The sequence below is a fragment of the Gambusia affinis genome, linkage group LG15 (assembly GCF_019740435.1).
Source record: "Gambusia affinis linkage group LG15, SWU_Gaff_1.0, whole genome shotgun sequence".
NCBI classification, from domain to species: domain Eukaryota; kingdom Metazoa; phylum Chordata; class Actinopteri; order Cyprinodontiformes; family Poeciliidae; genus Gambusia; species Gambusia affinis.
This window is the reverse complement of record NC_057882.1, coordinates 11015221-11034491: the sequence shown is the minus strand read 5'-3', so window position 1 is coordinate 11034491 and position 19271 is coordinate 11015221. Positions and strand designations below refer to the sequence as shown.

At 39.0% G+C, this 19271-nt stretch overlaps 2 protein-coding genes and 1 long non-coding RNA gene across 6 annotated transcripts in view; 2 read left to right on the top strand and 1 right to left on the bottom strand.

Annotated features, from left to right (window-relative positions):
- The window catches only part of LOC122845085 (neuronal migration protein doublecortin-like), a 28666-nt gene extending 24212 nt beyond the window's left edge, over window positions 1-4454 (top strand). Inside the window, exons 6-7 of the mRNA XM_044141103.1 lie at window positions 892-989; window positions 1246-4454. Coding sequence (XP_043997038.1) covers window positions 892-989; window positions 1246-1302 — 155 coding nt within the window. The 3' untranslated portion in view covers window positions 1303-4454. The remainder of the gene's footprint in view (window positions 1-891; window positions 990-1245) is intronic.
- Window positions 4092-7925, bottom strand: LOC122845086. The gene is made up of 3 exons (XR_006372973.1): window positions 7848-7925; window positions 7569-7747; window positions 4092-6828 (listed from the first exon to the last, which is right to left on the bottom strand). It is a non-coding gene; the product is annotated as an uncharacterized LOC122845086 (long non-coding RNA).
- LOC122845084 (calpain-5-like) lies at window positions 6981-18255 on the top strand. Of its 4 annotated transcripts, XM_044141101.1 has the most exons (14): window positions 6981-7485; window positions 9168-9238; window positions 9399-9606; window positions 10333-10464; window positions 10787-10983; window positions 11832-12024; window positions 12123-12313; window positions 13289-13366; window positions 13448-13643; window positions 13750-13872; window positions 15765-15967; window positions 16372-16493; window positions 16567-16703; window positions 17272-18255. In XM_044141101.1, the coding sequence occupies exons 3-14, from the start codon at window positions 9454-9456 to the stop codon at window positions 17452-17454; spliced, it is 1908 nt and encodes a 635-aa protein (XP_043997036.1). In that variant the 5' UTR covers window positions 6981-7485; window positions 9168-9238; window positions 9399-9453; the 3' UTR covers window positions 17455-18255. The 4 variants fall into 4 exon arrangements, with proteins under 4 accessions (XP_043997036.1, XP_043997037.1, XP_043997034.1 ...); XM_044141102.1 differs by lacking the exon at window positions 9168-9238; XM_044141099.1 differs by lacking the exon at window positions 9168-9238 and having other exon boundaries at window positions 6982-7485; window positions 9430-9606; window positions 17272-18254.
- The last annotated feature ends 1016 nt before the right edge of the window (window positions 18256-19271 follow it).

Genomic DNA, 19271 nt, shown 5'->3' with positions numbered 1-19271 from the left:
CTGATTATGAAGGTAGATCAGCTTTAGCCTTAATGATTCCTTGGTTGTTCTTGAACCACTTCCTGCCGTCTGAGGGTAAAGATTTAGATTGAAAATGACAGAAAAATGATCCCAAACACATCGAACTGGTTTTGTAACACGTTTGAAGTCTGACATTAGTGGTTTGTCATAGAATTTCTGACCTCAACGAATTAAAATGACTGTGCATTTAGAAATGCATGGCTGTGAAATCTCTCTATTTAAAAGTTCTGTGAGCCTTACAAATATTAAAATGTAAAGTCAAACTTTCTTTGCCTTTGTCCTCTGCAGGCGACTGTCTGGTTTCTCTCTCTCTCTGCTTTTTGTCCCGTCGCTATGGGAGACCTGCCCATCTCTTGCTAACTAATTTTTAGGTTTTAAGAGATAGTAGGGCTTTTGGAGCGAGTTTAACTTTTTACTTACTTGCTCTCCATGAAGCCGAGCATTTAAATGAAGCCAACAGGGGGGAGAAAAGAGGAGCTTTATCCACTGTTTGTTTTCAACTCCGTGGCTCAGACTCAAGCTGGCCATCTGCTTCGGTCTTTTCATCTCTTATGGACAAAACTCTTTTAAGGCACTTACAACACACAGCTACATCACCTCACACCGCTCTCAGATCCAAACAGAGGTTCCTAGCAACGATTCAGGACACGGACTGCGAGAATAAAATGTCGCCAAACTAAAGCCGAGGACTCATCAGGCTCCCGGCGGGCCTTTAGACGACAGCCAGGGGAGCCCGTCGTTCAGCGCTGACTTTTACGGAGAGCAAGTAAAGAAGCGGTTTGGATTGGTCTTTCACGCTGTCTAATCCACACTACTCTCTTCTTTCCCCTCCCTGTCTTTTCTTTCTGTCTGCTCCGTCGGATCCCTCAGCCAACGGGACCGGCTCCAGCAGCCAAATCTCCACCCCGATATCCAAGCATTCCCCCACCTCCACCCCCACCAGCCCGGGCCTGAACAACAAGCAGAAGGTAACCAAACCTTTCCAGTATTCATGTTTTATTCAGGGTTCATATGAAGGACCAACACAAAGTAGTGCATTTATGTGAAGAGGAAGGGGAATTGCACATTTTTAATGATGAAATGACATTTAAGTTTGTGATTACTGACAAAATGTGAGACTTTTTTTTTATTTTTTTTTTTTTTTTTTTAAAGAAGCTCCATCTTTGTATTTACTGACGCCTCGACGGCGAGCTCACAGGTAACCACGCTGCGCTCTGCTTCCAGGATCTCTACCTGCCCTTATCTCTGGAAGACGAGGACTCTCTGGGCGAATCGATGTAACTTCCTTCCTGCAGCCAGCCTTCGTTTTGGCCTGAAACACAGAAGTTTTATACGTCTGCTGCTTTCCACCTTCACTCACAGTGCCACCAGTCGAAGAGAAACCACTCTTTGTCTCTCTCTCTCTCTCTTTAGGGCCTTTGACACCATTTGCTGCTTGAGAATAACAAACGGTCGTTAAACTCAGTCTCGTCGGCTCACTAATGTTCAGACACGATAACCACTTTGTTCGCCGTTTATGGAGCTTCATCAAAAATAAGTTATTTAAAACAAGTCGCTTAGAGGTACACTTTTAATTTCCACTCAAGCAGCAAATGGGGGAATTTTCAGCCACAAGTTGAACAACTTTTTTTTTTTTTTTTTTTTAAATCCACTTTACATTTTTGTGACTGTCCTCCTGTCCAACCGTTGAAGGTGTGAATGTTACTGGTTCCTTGTCTGAGGAGACGGGTCTGTTAATGAGGGTCTTTCTAAACCTGCTGTAAATACTGTGTACAGCCATCCGTCCACCATAACCTCTCTGCTCGGTGTCTGTTGCTGTGCTTCCATTTTGTCACGACGATGTTCAGCCTTCACTCAAAGAAGAAAACAGGGTCACGGGGTCAAAGAAGACGACAGAAATCAAGTGGTGACGGTTTGGGTTGTTGGGACGTAGCCGCTGGTTTAAAGGAATTATCCGTCAGAAATGCTTTAAAGTAAATAAAGTATAATTTCAGAAAACAGTAAGCACTGAGGCTTCACGCGGTGTGCAGTAGAAATTATTGGCATTAACTTTACCCCGTTGGACCGAATGGGAAGATGTAAAGGCATCGTCTGCTATATCTCTTAATGTTCATGTTTCATCTACTTTGACCTTTCGACTGTAGGCTATAAGTGGTTCGTACCCTCCGTGTTTTTCACAAGATGCAGTGCATGATATTGTATGAAACTTTTAAGTTACAAAGCTGATTTCTTTGTATTTTTGAAGGACCTAATGGTACATAAAAACAGCCAAAGCAAAATCAAGTAGGCCCAGAATGCAGCTTTTATATCCTGAGCTGATTAATTCTCCCCTTTAAGCCACTTTATCACCTTCTTTTTGCTTCAACCGCAACTTGTGGTGATCGTTAACAATAAATGGTGTCCGGCAAAAATATCAACAACACTTAGACTTTTTAACTTTTTGTCATGTTGCAGCCACAAACTTGAATAATATATCTTTTGGAACCAATGACAGGTTTTCTGCACTCCATTAAGTCTGTCCATCCCCACACCCTGATGCTGCCGCTACCATGTTTGATGGTGGTGTTGCCTTCACAGACCAGCTGGGTCAAAACAGATTAAATTACTCCTGGTTGGACTCTCGTTTACTAATTAGCTCACTCTCAGAAGCAACCGGTTGCACTGTTTATTTAGTATCACCGCTGTAATGGTTTCTGAATACACGTTCACGCCGCACCTTTAAGATTTTAATTTGTAAAAATGTTTGAAATGTCAGTTTGAAACTTGCGGTTTGTAGTTTCCTTTAGCTCCACAAATATGCGCTGCCACTTTGTCTTGGCGCAACAGAAACCAAAATTCAGTTTTGTGGTTGCTGCGTGTCAGAATGCAGGACGGTTGAAGCATCAGAACCGCTTTTGACCGGCACCAAAACCGGTGGAGGGGGGATCTCAAAGCCAAAGTGTTGTTTTGACCAACGATAAACAAAACGGGAGGAAATGTAAAGTTTTGATGGTAGTGAAATACTCTGGAGCGAGCACACATGGAGCTGATGCATGTCTCATTGAAATAATAAATCATCTTCATCTAAGGCAGGTAGTTGCTAAAGCAGTAGTGGGATTTCTCCTCTTTTTGCATGGCTCAGCATAGTTCAGGGATCATGAGAGGGTGATGAAAATATGTTTGTCTAAATTTCATGTGTGGGTTTAAAAGTTTTATAAAGCTTATTAATTTATATTAAAGGTACCTGTGTAGGATTCATCGTTTCCTTAGTTTAAATTTGCTCTGAACAACTTTTTTTTTTTCTCCTCCCCCACGCTTCTGTGTGCAATTTTGTATTTCCATATTCCTATTTCTGTCGCTGCGACTTCTTACGGCGCGCCCACTAAAAGGTGCAGATGTGAGTTTTACTTAGCAGGGAATCAAGCCTGAGACGTCACTGAATCCAATGACTGAAGCACAAAAGCAGGGAGCAACTAATTCATTTACCACGACAGATTTTTACCGGCCAGCCTCTCAAAACGCTTAACCACCGATTCTCAACAGTCATAAAATGCTGCACATGTAGCATCTTTTCGATTAACTACTATGCATTAGGATTCAACAGTTGCTGACGTTATTCTCTTTGGTAGAAATTGCCTTTTTATTAAAATAAGAAGTGTGATTAGAAAGGAGCCTAAAGTGAGCTTTTTTTATTTATTTATTTTTTATTGTGATGAATCGTCTGTCTGGAAGTCCTGTCTTTAGATGTGACGCTGCGTCCGCCTGCTTGATGATCTTTGGTCAATGTTTTTCTCGTCAGCCTCAACAAGCCATCACAATCTGGTGCTGTGAACTCCACCTTTCTCCAGCAGGGAGCGCTGTTACGCCAGCACAACTAAAATCAGCAGCAGGGAACGCGTCCCTTTGACTCCTATTTTATACCAATAAAAGGAAAAAAAAAAGAATAAAAATAATTTCCTGTTGCTTCTGTTGAGCCTCACACGCTACTGTTCTCGTTTCCTTACAACTTTTTACATCTCAACATATTTAAGCGGAAAATGTTTGTCTTGAATGAAGCGGCTGCCACCATTGAAGATGACTGGTGTGATTTATCACCATCAGTGGTGCCTTTTTTTTTTCTTTTTTTTTTTCTAGATGTCTTTTGATAAAACCAATAAATGGAACGTAAAACGACTTGTTCTTTAGCAGCTATTTGTAATACATTTTTTAAAATGTCTTAAACAAAGAGGCCTCCAATCACATTTGTTTTGTAGAGATACAGGACACTTTGCCATGGTGTAAATACACTTCCTTCCTCTTCTTTCATAATGTATGCCTTTTGGATCAAATTACTTTTTCTCTAGAATTTACACTGTTGTTTTTAGTGGTATTTTGCAATGTTACCGTGGCTTGTTTCAGTGCTTCATTCAGTGTATTAACCGGTATCCTTTTGCAAATAAAATATTGGTATTTCAGTTCCTGTTTTCTGTCATTTACCCTATAAACATCTTTTAATTCCATTTTATTAATTAAAATGCTTGAAGTGAATCTGAAGTGGGCAATGAATGGATGAATACACTCAATCTTGGTGTCTAATTGTGTGAGTGTTGAGTCTGAATATTTGAATTTAAAGTATATGCTGGTAAGAAATGGGGCTCAAATATATCTAAAAGGGAAGAAAAAATATTTAAAGGTTTCTTTTTTAAGTAATTGTTTAGAAGTTAAATGTGATGGGAAAATATTGAATTCAAAAATACAAATTTATTTAAAAACAAAATGATATATGCTAGTGGTCAAATCACGGTGCAAAGGTTTTATATGGGTAAATAAAGTTCATTTTTTTCTAGTGTAGCATTATTTTAGCTTAACTTTAAATCTGTAGCTATATCATTGTGTCAGATGTTGCAGCAGTGTGAGTCGCCCCCTGCTGGCTCTTTCATAAAATTCGGTTTAGGCGCAACAGCTTGAAAAGATTGAAACGTCTGTCCTATGATGACATAATTTGAATGTTTAGTTGTGTTCACTTTAAAGCACTGCGTTACAAAATTATCTTCCAACTCTTATCAATAAAAAAAACAATGAAACAAATTTACAGAAGACCTGGGGTGGTCAGTTAAAAGCAAAGCGTTCGCTTGGTTGCTCTGTATTTGGCTCCATTGTGATAATGAAGATGACTAACGGCACCAAATACAATTTTTCCTTCACCGTGTGACTTTACTTTATGCTTTTTTATTCATGTAATATGAGTTTAACTTGAGCATAAATGGCAGAATTCAGCTTATATGCTCCATTGGCTCCCTCTTGTGGCCAACTGCTGAAGTGGCATCTATTCAGGAGAGGGTGGAGCTCGCCGTCACTTGGAAAAACATATCGCGGTTGCATTGCCAACTAGTAAATTACAAATCCTGTTGTTTCAGCACTTCAAAGAACTTATTGAATATATAAAATGTTCATTATTATTAGAAGCAGCACCAGTGAAAAGTGGGAGTCAGATCTAGTGACACAAAATCTGACCAAAGTGCCGGTTTTGACAAAAATGTGGAAGAAGGGCTGAGTAGTTTGGCAAGATGGTGTCTATTTGCTTATCAGTTTCTGAACCATTTATAACATTAACGAAGTCAGACTAGCTTGTGAAATAAATGAACAGGATTTAATTTTATGCTAAAAATATTTTTGGCAGAGTCCAGCAGTATTTGATTTGTGATATCAAAACATACAAAAGAGAGAAAGGAGCATAAATTACAACATCGAAACGCTATAAAAATATAAGTTAACCTATTCAGGAAATATTTGGTTAGCAAAAGTCAGATAGGTGCAAAAATACTTCCATAATTTGAAAAGCTAATATTTTTTGGTGAAGTCTATCAAACGAAAAGATCATTGTTTACGACAGATGTATATTATTATAAATTTCAAAGTCCCTCTAAGGCCATAGAACCAAGCTTGGCTCCAACTGCTGTTGTAAGCCCTTTGGGTTAAACATCAACAGATGGGAACTTTTAATCATAACAAACATCTCAGATAAAATGAAGGTAATTGGAGGGCACCAATTTTAAAGTCTTGCCACAAATGTTTAGTGGCGGTCTTTGACTAAATCATGCTATTTGCTTTGACGCTAAGTGTTCCATTGAATGTTTGCCCCAATCTTAGATTTTTGTGCATCTGACAGCTTTTCCTCCAAGGTTGCTCTATGTTTACCTCCATATATCTTCCCGCATGCACAATCTTTTGAATTTAGGCCAGAAGTTCAGTTTTGTTCTCATCTGAATAGATGAGAACAAAACTGAAGATGTTTCCCCTACAAACTTTAAATGGGACCGCTTAGTAACATTTTTTAAAAATTGTCTTTCTTCTGTCCTATTGAACGAGTCTCAAACCTGAGCTGTGAAGCCACGCAGCTCCTCCTGTTGTTCTTTTCTTTCTACTCTAAGGCAGAAAACACCAGTAAACTGTTTCGATTTCAGGGATATGGACACTTTCTGGTCCACTGTAAGACATGTGGACCAGAGCGAGATTTCTCTGGTTGCTTCATTGTTGCTGAGTGTGGCTAGCAGCCTGTGGAGCTGGAAAACGGTTTCCTTCTTGAGAACCACCTCATTTTCCCTGAAATGCAGCCTCAGAGTACACTGCCACCTTTGTGCAGGTCATCTGGTGAATTGTTTTCTCCTGAGGTGTAATCAGCGCTTCCAGCATTCTATCACAGGAAATACATTTGTCACATCATGAATCGTGAATGCTTTCTTCCTGTCTAAACACACGATGTCCTCTCTGAATTCTGCTCGTGGCAAAACTCTTCACTCGTATCTTTGACGGTTTATCTCCAGAATAATCCCCTCGTCATCGTTGGCCCTTTAAAAAAGAAACAGAAGTCAGCCTCTTAGAAGCTGGAATTAGCCTGAGCAGATCTGATGAGGGTGAGGGAGTCACAGAGCCTCTGTGTTTTCCCCAGCAGAGAAGCACAGATCACTGGGTGCCTGCCAGTTTGTTTCATTCCCACAGCTCACAGCTTATTAGCTCTGTTTATTCAACGGTGCAGACCACTGAGTGCAAAAAACTCTGAAAAACTGATTTAACACTGACAGGCCAGCATATAAAACCCATTTGTGAGGTTGATGTTATCAACAGAAGTTGAGTTTTGTGTGTTTTTAGACACGCTGAGCAGGTTTCTGCTGGTTTTTGCTTTGAAGGGACGTGGGGGTGCTTAGTTTCGGTCGCCCCGTCCTTAAATACTTTCAGAGATCCAATCAGCCGTTTTCCCAAAGTGACACACTCTCCTATGCAGCGATAAAGCCGTCGGGCCAGTTTTCTGACCCTGTTTTTGGGAACTCCTCACAGCAGCAGAGTAGGAAATCTCATTTCATTCAGAGCAAGGTGTGACAGACAGCTGTTTTGTGTTGTGGCTCCTGAAGCTGAAGCGTGGACTGACTTGTAAACACCTGAACTGGAGTTTGAGGGAAGATCGAAAGAATCTGGGGTCATCTACATAAGAATAAGACTTTCCGGTTGGTAAGTGTTGCTTTTGAAATGTTTCTGTTCTTCATTTGCAACTTTTAAGAACATGTTACATAACTTTGGCTTAGAAAACTGACCTTAAAGAGCAGCGTTTGCTGTTTACTGAACCTCAGTTTGAGCTTTACTTTAAGTACGTTTTCCTTTCTGATTCTCTGGTTGAAATAAACATGAACAGGTCTTTAAACAAATAGTTTTCCCTGATCTATATGTTGGTTCACGGACATCCCGAAATACTAGGAAGTGAAGGTGGCGTCACCTGTAACAGTCAGACGAAAAGCAAACTTAATTTCCAGAGACTTGTTTTCAATATTTTCTGCTTTGATACTCCAACAAAGAGAAGAAAATTAAAATCTTACCATTTTAAAAAAGTGAGAAGAAACTCTCAGAAGAAACTGACTAATCACTCATTAAGCCGTCTCACCGTTGAGGTCAGCAGTACGTGCACAACCGTCGAACATACAATAGAAAACAGAGCTGGGGTGGGGCATTGAGAAATGTGGAAACAGGTCAGAGGTGTGTGAGAGGGTGAGTCAGAGACAGGTACGTACTCGACCGGGAAACTTCCTTATTCTGGAGAATGAAAGTCTGAGCTGTGGATATCACAAAGGTACCGTCACTGGATATCATTTCTACCCTTGTATTTATTTACAGAGACGTTCAACCTTATAGTTTGTTTTAATTCCAAATGGTCTTTTTTAAAAGTTCTTTATCCATTTTGTAAATTTTTCCACTGGCTTTTCTACACATTTGGTTTTCATTACTTCCTGTTGAATGTGTGCTGTTGTGTGACTCTTGGCCATGACTGAAATATCAAGATTCTTATCTAAATAATTACCCCGGCCAGTACTGTGTAAACGGAGCACCGAGGGGTCAGTGTAGTGGGAGAACAAGCTTAAGAGTTCCTCCCTAAAGGATCAAGATACGTCTCTCATCACGACTCCCGCCATAACCTTTCTGCTAGAGCCTCAACCAAACCACTGATCCATGACCTGTGAGAAGTTTACATAACTCTCGTGTTCGTTTTAATGATGCATTTTAAATGTTATCACCAGGTTGGATTGATGATGCAACACAGGTCATAAAAACCTTGAATTCATCGCATCTCCACTCCCTCCTCAAATACTGTAACTATTTTACAAATGGGCTCAAATGTAAACATACAGGTCACAAATATTTGATTCACGTGAAGCTCTTGCTTTTTATGAGCCACCAAGAAGCTCCTGGTATCGTTTTCATTGGATATTCAATCACTCATATTATCATAAATACTGGAATAAATGTAAAATTGTTTGGGTTCCTTCAAGGCCTCTTGATCACAGAGACTAATTTTAAATATCCTGAGATCAGGCTTCATTAAATCTTAATATTAGTTCAGTTCTGACAGGCATTTAGAACTGTTATCCTGCTGCTCCATCCATCCAGCTGTTAATGTTAACTTTTAAATCCCAGAGTGTAAAGGTTACTATTTTGGTTCAGCAACTTTTCTCTCTCAAACAACAGTGAGAGCTCATGTCACATGGGACAGTCTGTGTTTCAAGAGTTTGCAAATTCATGCCAAAACATTTTCTTACTAGATTATGGTTACATTTTTTTAAGTCTTAAAATATTACATATTATGCTGTTTTTTTGGTGAAAAACTTTCATTTTTTGATCAACACATTTGGTTTCTTCCATAGCACTTGGAAAGAGCACAGTTCCAATTCAAAAACATCTATCGGGAGATATTTGTATTCTAGAGCTAGTAAAGGTGAATGTGTCAAATCTTTTCCAATATCGTAAACAACATTTTTCATCTGTCCAGACAAACTCAAAGAGTCGACTGAGACTCTCTCAGGGTCATGGGTCAGTCTGAGGCAGTACAGCAGTCCCACCAAGACTAAATAATTTTTGATTCCTCCCATATAAAGACCAGAATCCTTTGCCGTCTCCCATCTGCAGCTGTGAGGCCTCAGCATCTCCACCATGCCTGTTGCTTATAGGAATCAGCACTATGCTGAGCTGAAGCGGCAGCACAACAAAGAGAAGCTGTTTGAAGATCCAGAGTTCCCAGCAACCAGTTCATCTATTTATTACAACAAACCCCCTCCTGGAGCTGTGCAGTGGAAACGACCCGGGGTGAGTTTATTCCACACCAGGACTGTTAAGAGTGTTTTATGTCTCAATGAATTATCTTTTTTTCCCTTTATATTACTAATGTCCTCCATCGTCTCTGAATGATCCTGAATGCAGACTCCTAATTTGAACAAATGAATAATGTTTTATGTCTCGTAAGTGTCTAACTCACAGGGATTTTGCCACTTTATTGCTCGCCAGTTCCTTTTAGGATTTATTTTAAAATCTGTGCTTAACTGTAAACAATGCATGTTCAAGCCATTCACGTAATTTCAAAGAACAACAAAAAATTACAAATGGTATAAAAAATTGTTTATAAATAAAATTTTACAAGTCTAGCATGTGTTTGATCGAGCCCTCATTATCAAAACGTCTAAATGTAACACCAAGAGATTAAAAAAGATCCAGTGGTATGAATACTTCTTCTAAACCCTGTAAATAGATTGTTTTTGTTGGATTTTTATTATTTGGTGATTGGAAAGTTGTGATCATCCATGTATTTTTTTTATTAAATCCACTATCTTTTTTAATAAGAGGTTTTATTGGCCTTTATGTGAAAGTAGTTTGACAGGAAAGAGGATAATAAGAAAGGGGGGAGACATGCAGCAAATGTCACTACACTGGGAATCGAACCTCCGACCACTGCCACGAGGATTAAGGCCTCAAATATGTGGGTTGTGCTTTGTCCCGGCAAAACCACTTGAATCCACTATCTTTTTAATATTTTAGGAAATATGTGAAAACCCACACCTCTGTGTAGAGGGCATCAGCTCTCATGACTTGAACCAGGGGATTGTGGGAAACTGCTGGTTTGTTGCTGCCTGTGCCTGCCTGGCTTTAAAATCAGACCTCTGGGAGAAGGTGAGTTTATTTGAAAGAGTTTGTTTTTTTAATCTGTTTTAGCACTTCAAAATATTTATATGAAAATATTGTTTGAATTAATTAAGCAACAAAGAGTCTGACAAGAGAATAACTTGCTAAAAGAACTTGAAAACTATGTGAATGATCTGTTCCAACTACAGTGCAGCTGATTCAGGTTCATTCCTTCAAAAATATTTCAACACAACCTCTGTTACAGTAAACCAGACGCAGGTTACCCATAATGCTGCACTTTGAAGATTTAGAAATCTAAATACATACAAATGAGACGTTTGGTACATTTATTGTGCTTGCATGTTTCCAGGTAATTCCTGACTGGAAGGAGCAGGAGTGGGATTCAAACTATGCTGGGATTTTCCACTTCCGGTTCTGGATCTTCGGTGAGTGGATAGACGTGGTGATAGACGACCGGCTGCCGACAATCAACGGACAACTCATCTACTGTCAGTCAAAACAAAACAATGAGTTCTGGAGCGCCCTGCTGGAGAAAGCCTACGCCAAGTCAGTAAACCAAATCTGTTCCTCAAGACAACAACCTGTACTTTCACTGTCAGCCCTGATGATGATGATGCATAAAAACCCATAAAAAAAAAATCATGCTCCCAACAATGGCAGAGTATTTTGAAGATGATCTCTTCTTGTTCTAACATGTTTGCACAAAACTGCAAAAAGCAAGGTCTATAAACACATATATGAGTGAATCTGGTGCAGAAGAGCTTGACTGGCCAGCACTGAGTCCTCAATCTGATGGAACATAATTCAGATGGAAATCAGGCCTTATTGCCCAACAACAGTGCCTGACCTCACAAATACACTTCAGAAAGAGTAGTAAAAAATCCCACAAAGTGTTGAACATGTTCACAGATGAAAGTCACAGAGCAAAATGTGGGCAAACATCATGTATAAACTTTATGTATTTAAAATAGGATGTCACTAAAGGTTGCATATGTGAAGGGAGATGAGTAAATACGTCCAGAAATATAGTGAAAGTGTTTATCTTCCCACTGATATAAGGGGATATACTTTTTCCCAAAGCTCACAGTTAGAGAACAAAGACTTTTACACAAAGCTTTTGTTTCATCTGAGAGGATGTGGTTTTTAGTCCCTGTATGGTGTAACAAAATGTTTGTGTTATCTTAAAGTGTCTTCTTTGAAATAGAAAACAGCTACAGGACCTGAATATAACTGCAGTCATCTCTTTATCTGCTAAAACCTGGAGTGAAATTAAGGATTATCAACAACAGTAGCTCATTTTGAGTATTGTCTAACATCACGTGAATATTTTAAGTTGCCAAATTATCTTAACTGACTATCAACTATTCAAATGTCCCTCCTCCCGCTGTGCCCAGGCTCTTTGGCTGCTATGAGTCCCTGGCTGGAGGCAACACTGGAGACGCTGTGGTGGATTTCAGTGGAGCCGTGGCAGAATCCATCGACCTGCAGAAAGAGAAATACTACGCAGATCAAAACAAACAAGATAAATTTTTTGAGGACCTTCTCAAGGTGTGGAATCGCGGAGGAATCATCAGCGCCTCCATCAGTGTGCGTGACTATCTGTTCCTGCAAGTTTTTTTTCTGTTTACGCCTCTCCGGAGTCTTTGTCTATGTCAAAGTAAAACATTTTCTTTGAAATTTCACAGACACAAGGATTTGGACTTGAGTCAAGGACGGAGAACGGGCTGGTGCGAGGCCATGCGTACTCGGTAACCGACGTGAAACGAGTGCGTTTGGGTCATGGGCTGTGGGCCTACTTCAAGAATGAAACCATTGCACTCATCCGCCTGAGAAATCCCTGGGGTAAAACTGAGTGGACAGGAGCGTGGAGTGACAGGTCAGCAGGGGTCACGTGGGAGTCATTTTCCTATCACTGGGTTGGAAAAAATGTGCTTTTGAAGAGACATTCCAACTGGCACGGCCCCAAAAAGGTTTTTATAAATCAATTTATTAACTGAAAAAGATACCACAGAGAGAAAGTGAGACAAACCATTTCATTGTTCCAGTTTGCTAAAATATAACTTGGATTTAAGTTTTGAAAAAATCTACTATACAGCTGAGGTCAAGGATGGCATAAAACGGTCTCACATCGACAAGCTCCAAATCTAAACAAGATTAAAACATTTTTTCAGGCTTAAATATTAATCTGAAAAAACTACTTTGGTATTAACAATTGGTTCACACAATACTACTGAAAATAAAATAAAAGCCTGATGTGTGGTTTAAATGATTTGAAAAAAGGAAAGCGCTCAAAAGGCATCATTAATATCTGTAGATTTTTATGATACAATCAGAATCTACAACATATTTTATTGGGACATTGTTTTATACGAAGCCTAAAAGTGTTTGCCTTTGTATTCGGCCTCCTTTAATCTGAAACCTCTACATACAGTCCAGTTCAGTCAAGTGGCTTCAGAATAATCTAATTAGTAAATATAGTTCACTTTTAATCTCAGGATCTTTACAGCTGTTCTGTGAAGGCCTCAGCAGATGTTGGTTAAATAATATTTGTTCCTCTCTTTTAAAGTTAAATAACAAATATTTCAGGCTCTTAAATATTAATCATTTTACTGTTGTTAACATAAAACATATTGAACTACAAATGAACTACAGCTTAACTTTTTTTCGGTACCGTTCTTCCACCTTTGCTCAACAAACATCTAAACATAAATGAAAACTATGCATTATTTCCTTTCCATGTCACAGGACAATGTATGTGAAACAGATGTTGTCTAAAGTAGGACATTCTCTGCATCTTTTGAATGCCTCCTGGTAAATAACCACCTTTTTGGCTTTGTTTATTGTTTTTCAGTTCTGAAGAATGGTCAAAAGTCGGTGACACAGAAAGAGGCAACCTTGGCATCACAGTGGCGGACGATGGAGAGTTTTGGTGGGTCTCTGATTACACTCCAGCTATTCAATTTGATTCCTAACTGTTCATTATTGACGCGCTCTCTGTTTGGATCAACAGGATGTCATTCACAGACTGGTGCAAGAACTTCACTGATGCAGACGTTTGCCGTCTAATAAACACCTCACTGATCAGCATCCAGAAGAACTGGAATGAGGAAGTGAACTTTGGGAAATGGACTCGCAACAGCGACCCCCTGCTGAACCGCTGTGGTGGTTGTGTTAACCACAGGCAGACATTTCTGCAGAACCCACAGGTGGTGACGGCTTTGGAGACTCTGTCCCTCCATCACTGACAGTCTGTCTATACGTAATAAAAACAAATAACAACTAAAAACTAATGCATTTTCCCTTCTCTTCCAGTACTTGTTTGATGTCACCAAAGAATCTGACGAGGTCCTGATCTCACTGCAGCAGAAAGACAGAAAGATCTACAGGAAAGAAGGTCAAGGAGACTATCTAAGCATGGGCTTCAACATCTTAAAGGTAACACAAATCATCCATTCAAACCTCTTCTGTAATAAAAGGCAAGGACTCCATTAGTGAGGCAAACACAAGTTCACAGTGGACGGTGCAGTAGCAAGTTCTTTTTCATGTGTGTGGTAGTGATTATATATTTGTATGTAAGGGAATTCAAGTGCTACTCAATATACTGCCACCAAGTAGTGACGTTCTAATAATAATAATAATAATAAATGGGGGGCAAAAATTATCGGTGTCTGTCTCATTGGAGCTAAATTACAAAACATAGAATAGTAGTAATTGTATAGTTTATATAAAAAGTGGTGTTAAAATCATAATATAAAAACATTTGATATTTGGGCAAAACATGTTAATTTCACATTTCTTATTCTAAAAGAATTTGGTTTGGCCTGCAGTCCTTTTCTACTTCACTAAGCATTCAACAGGCAAGTGTTTAATTTAGCTCTTATCTGAACCCAAGCAGAACGTTTAGCCGGAGGCTGAACACGTCAATGTCAAACTGAGAGGCAAAATGCATCCAAAAACTTTGATGATGATTTTATTTTTTCTCTGCACAAGTTGCAGACAGGTCTGGTTTCTTGGTTCAAGCCTGGTGTGTTGCACACGGGATATTTATATCTCTGGTGAAAGTTTACTTTCTGATAAAGTATTAACTTTCCTCACTTGAACATAATATACAGCATTATATTTAACCAAAAATGCCACAAAGACATAACAGAACTATAACAGAAACATCATGTAGAGAGTTATTGAATAAAGACAAGAGGCTGCAAGCACAGTTCTCAGTGAAAACAAACTTTCCTCATCATGTTGAATTGTCTCATTTAAATGAGGCCATGTGTCCACACACGTCTAAACTGATGGCATGTTTCCTCACAAGGGTCTTTAATGCCAGAGACCTGGAAACTTTCAGACACACCACAGATTCTGTTATCACTCCATTAAAGACTGAAATGTGACATGAAGGGCTTGCGATAAAAACAGAAGAGCTGTGTGGACATGATCTGTTAAAATACCAACAGCACACTAAATTGAAACTTTGATTTGTGATGATTTTATCAGTGATTTGTCATCTTTCATCTGACAGAGTCAAGATGGTGTTTTGCTTTTGCCTATTATATTTAAAGAACATTTCCTGTTTGAGATAATCTTTGAATTTATTCAGTCTAACCCTCTGTACTTTCAATTCAACCACTTTCTGAGCTTCATGTAACTGCAATACATGCCCCCACCACTAAGAGGCAGTCACGCCTCAAAGTCTTGTAAAACGTGGAGGTTTCTTTGCTAATCAAATATCTATAAACTTGAACACCTATAAGGCATAGTGTCCTTTATTCTGATGTTATGTGATAGATCAACACAAAGTAGTGCATAAACAGCCAGTATGTGGCTTTCTTCCAGCATTTGTTTTTACAGATACAACTTTTGTTTCTTTTTAAGCCATTTTAGGTTCAGTACAAACATATTTTCAGACTGATTACAGGCTTGTAAAAATTATAGTTTTTCACAGTACATCAACTAAATAGATAGAAATATGCTAAATCTCCCGGGGTCTTTCTGCATGGAGTTTGCATGTTCTCCCTGTGCATGGTGGGTTCTCTCCGGGTTCTCCGGCTTCCTCCCACAGTCCAAAACCATGACTGTCAGGTTAAGTGGGCTTTCTAAATTCTCCCTAGGTGTGATTGTGTGTGTGAATGGTTGTTTGTCTTGTCTGTTTTCTGTGTTGCCCTGTGACAGACTGGCGACCTGTCCAGGGTGAACCCGCCTCTCGCCCGGAACGTTAGCTGGGGATAGACACCTCCCGACCCCATTAGGGACCAAGGGTGAATAGATAATGGATGGATGGATATGCTAAATCTGCAGTGACAAATGTATAACCGGGAATTACTTTGCAGGTGGAGGTGAACAGGAAGTATCGTCTGCACGACTTGGTGACGCTACAACTTCTCCATACCTCCACCTACATCGATGCTCGTACGGTGTTCATGAGATGTGAGCTGCCACAGGGCCGATATGTCGTCATCCCGACCACCTTCAAGCCTTTCATAGAAGGAGAGTTCATGCTCCGGCTTTACACGGACGTGGACTCTGGCTGCCGGTATGAAAACGATGGCACAGAAAATTCAAATTCAAATAATTTAAACTAACCTTTGGTTGAACCTGTGGAAATCTAACATCTTGTCTTTGGTAAACCATCATGTATTTCACAGTCTTGAGGGAAAACAAACTATTTTAAAATGCTGATGTGAACCCTGAATGATTGATTATATTTTATAGGAGCAATCAGATTTGTGTTTTGGGGAATAGTTGAGCTTTTTCTGGCCTAAGATTATGTTTTGATTAACTTTATTTATATTTCTCCATTCTTGGTTTGGCAGCTCAAACAAGGGAGCTTTGGGTTTTGCTTGGTCTAAAACATGAAATGTGTTTAAGTCAGATTGGCTGCCTTTTGATTGAGGTCAGAATATTAAGAAACATGATTCTATCCATGTCTTCCCTCAGGGAGCTAGTGAAGGACAAACCACAGACTACATGTTGGACTCCACTTTTTGGATATCCTCAAGTTGTTACCCACATATACGTGGACAGAGCTGAGATCGGTCAGCAAGGAGACCAGGCAAAGGGTAAGAGAATGTTTTTTCAAACTAGTCCTGCTCATTTATAATTCACAGAAATAAAACTAAATGCATCTTTTAGGCATAAACCCATATTTGATCATTTCCTGCGAGAGCCAATCAGTGAAGTCCGTTGCCAAGAAGAACTCTTTGACGCCGGCTTTTGAATTTAGGGCCATTTTCTACAGGAAGAAGGTCTCAGAGCCCCTAACAGTGCAGGTAAGTTGAAGAATCAGTCAAGTGACAGTGATTAGTCTCAGATTGATTGGTGGGGCTGGATTTACTGCCCAGGCTTACAGTTGTGTTTTTAGTCATTTACTATTGTTAGAGCTGAAAAAACACCAAAAGGCAGGAAAAAAAAACTTTAAATGAAAACAAAGCAGAGTCAGAATTTCTCTAAACAACACAAATGGTAAATTGTAAGTCTTTCCCTTAACATATTTAAATAAACTAAATGCTAATGAAACTTCAAAGCACATGTACACAAGTTTTAGCAAGTCTGGAAAAAATTTTTAAAAACCCCTCAAATAGGTATTCAATTTACGTAACAATAATGCTTCCACACCACTGTGGTAAAATAATATATATTTATTATATATTCAAAAAAACTATAGACCAGGGAAGGAAGGACTAAACATGCAACACCTCTTCTACAGCACAGTATGTCAGTTTTACATGTAATTAAAAAAACTGTAAATTAAATGCAGCCTGGGCAAAAGTTTCTATTCTAACAACAACTAATCACCTCCTGTGTTATTTGCTACTCAACCTGTCTGGTCTTGTCCAGTTGTGGAGCGATGACCTTGGATCGGACAAATTCTTAGGGCAGGTCATGCTGTCCGGGAGGCCTGATGACGTCTCTCACCCTCAGCAGCTCCAGCTGAAGAATAAAGGCAGTAAGAAGGAAGACAATATGCCTGGAAAAATCACCCTGAGGATCCTCACTTCAAACGAGCTGACGGCCTTATAATGAGACATTTGAAACATACAGTATCTGACTTAAGAGTCATCAATGAACTGAAACAGCTTGAACACCGTCCATTATTATTTTTTTAAAGTTAGGAGAAAAGCAAGATGATTCTGACCAGATTGTGGGTTCATTTTGACTTCTTTTTAGAAACATGTTTTTGTTGACAACTATTTTTATATTTGTGTGTTTGGGAAAGTATTTCTTCATGAAACAATGAGTAAAATTGAAGTAACACTACAGAGACTGTCAGTAAACTTGACAGGATTATTCTAGCTTGGCTATTGCCTTCCTGTGCCATTTTATTCGATTCAAATCTTGCTCAGTCTGGACTTTCTGCTATTTACTTGGATTCCCTCTGCAAGACTTTCTACTGGGCTATTGCGTTGTGAACGATATCAACTTGTAGTCTGCCTGTAGTTTCAGTAATGACAGCAAAGGAAGTGAATGAAATGTTTCAGTTTGTGTTAACCACACTTCCAAATATTTAATTAACATTAACAGCCACCTCTACTGGATCAATACCAATAAAAGGATAAAAAAGCATTAAAAGAATTTTCTGTCTTTCTAAAGGTTCTCCTCAACTTTTTACATCTCAACATATAAAGCCAAAAATGTTTGTCTTGAATGAAGCAGCTGCCAACATTGAAGATGACTGGTGTGATTTGTAACCATCAGCGTTGCCTTTTTTCTAGATAAATGTCTTTTGATATATGCAATAAATTGAATGTAAAAGGCTTGCTCTTTAGCAGCTATATGTAATATGTTTCATACAATTTTAACAAACAAATGGCTTTACCGCGATAATTATGTGAAATTAAATTAATTATATCCCAACTTCAGAAGATTTGCCTTTACCTTAACAGAGCTCTTTGGTTCCTCCTATCAGTCTGTAGCTTCTCATATTGAGGTCATCAAACCAAATTTCAGATCAACCAGAACTGACTGACACCTGCTGGCCTCAGGTTTGCAACCAGCTTGTGACTGAGAAACCAGTAACCTCCTCCCAGATGACATGAACTTGTTAGTTCCTCTGTCCATTGTAGTAGCTGATATATTGTGAAAATCCGGTAGAAATGATACACTAATGGAGTCATGTTTACATAGAAACAACGTGCTGCGCTTGGTTTGTGAGACTTGCGGTCACCTGGGTCGGTTGTGGGCGGAGCTTGGTAAGGTCCATTGGGAAAGGATTGGTCTACACCAGGGGTGTCTAAACTTTTTGCAAAGAGGGCCAGATTTGATAAAGTGAAGATGCCCGGGGGCCAATAGCTTGTTGGAACATTTTTTAACTACTTAAGTTTCATGCAAATACACACTGTTATAAAACAATTTTCATTGTCACATTTATCTTTATTTTTCAAATGACAAAATGACCAAATATAAGCCACTCAGGCAGATGAGAACAACTCTAAAACACAAATTCTGCCTTTCATTCATATCTGGAGAGTCAGATAACATTGAACAAACTGCATGAAAGACCTTCAATTTACATATTTTAAAAATATCTTTGCCTCATGAACATTTTATACAGGAATTATAAATAATGCAAAGTTGTTTGTTATTAATTAACCTTAAAATAAGTGAATTTTGCTCTTGTCATTTACAATATCTTTCAGAAAGTAATAGTTTGTGTCACATCTACAGGTTCATACCATCAACAGTAATAACCAAATCTTACTCAAGAGTTTAATAAAAATAAGAGCCATAAATCCAAGTGCATAAATGTTCCTATGGCTTTTCACTGTTGATAGTCACAAATGTTACCGTTCAAAATACTCAATTTCAGATTGATCAAGAAACAGATAACTTGCTGACAC

Bases quoted from the DNA above. Each gene is read 5' to 3' on its own strand.
- LOC122845084 (XM_044141102.1), top strand. From the start codon at position 9,454: ATGCCTGTTGCTTATAGGAATCAGCACTATGCTGAGCTGAAGCGGCAG. The intron at 13,873-15,764 runs GTAACACAAATC...ATTACTTTGCAG, and splicing joins TGGGCTTCAACATCTTAAAG to GTGGAGGTGAACAGGAAGTA. The intron at 16,494-16,566 runs GTAAGAGAATGT...TGCATCTTTTAG, and splicing joins GCAAGGAGACCAGGCAAAGG to GCATAAACCCATATTTGATC.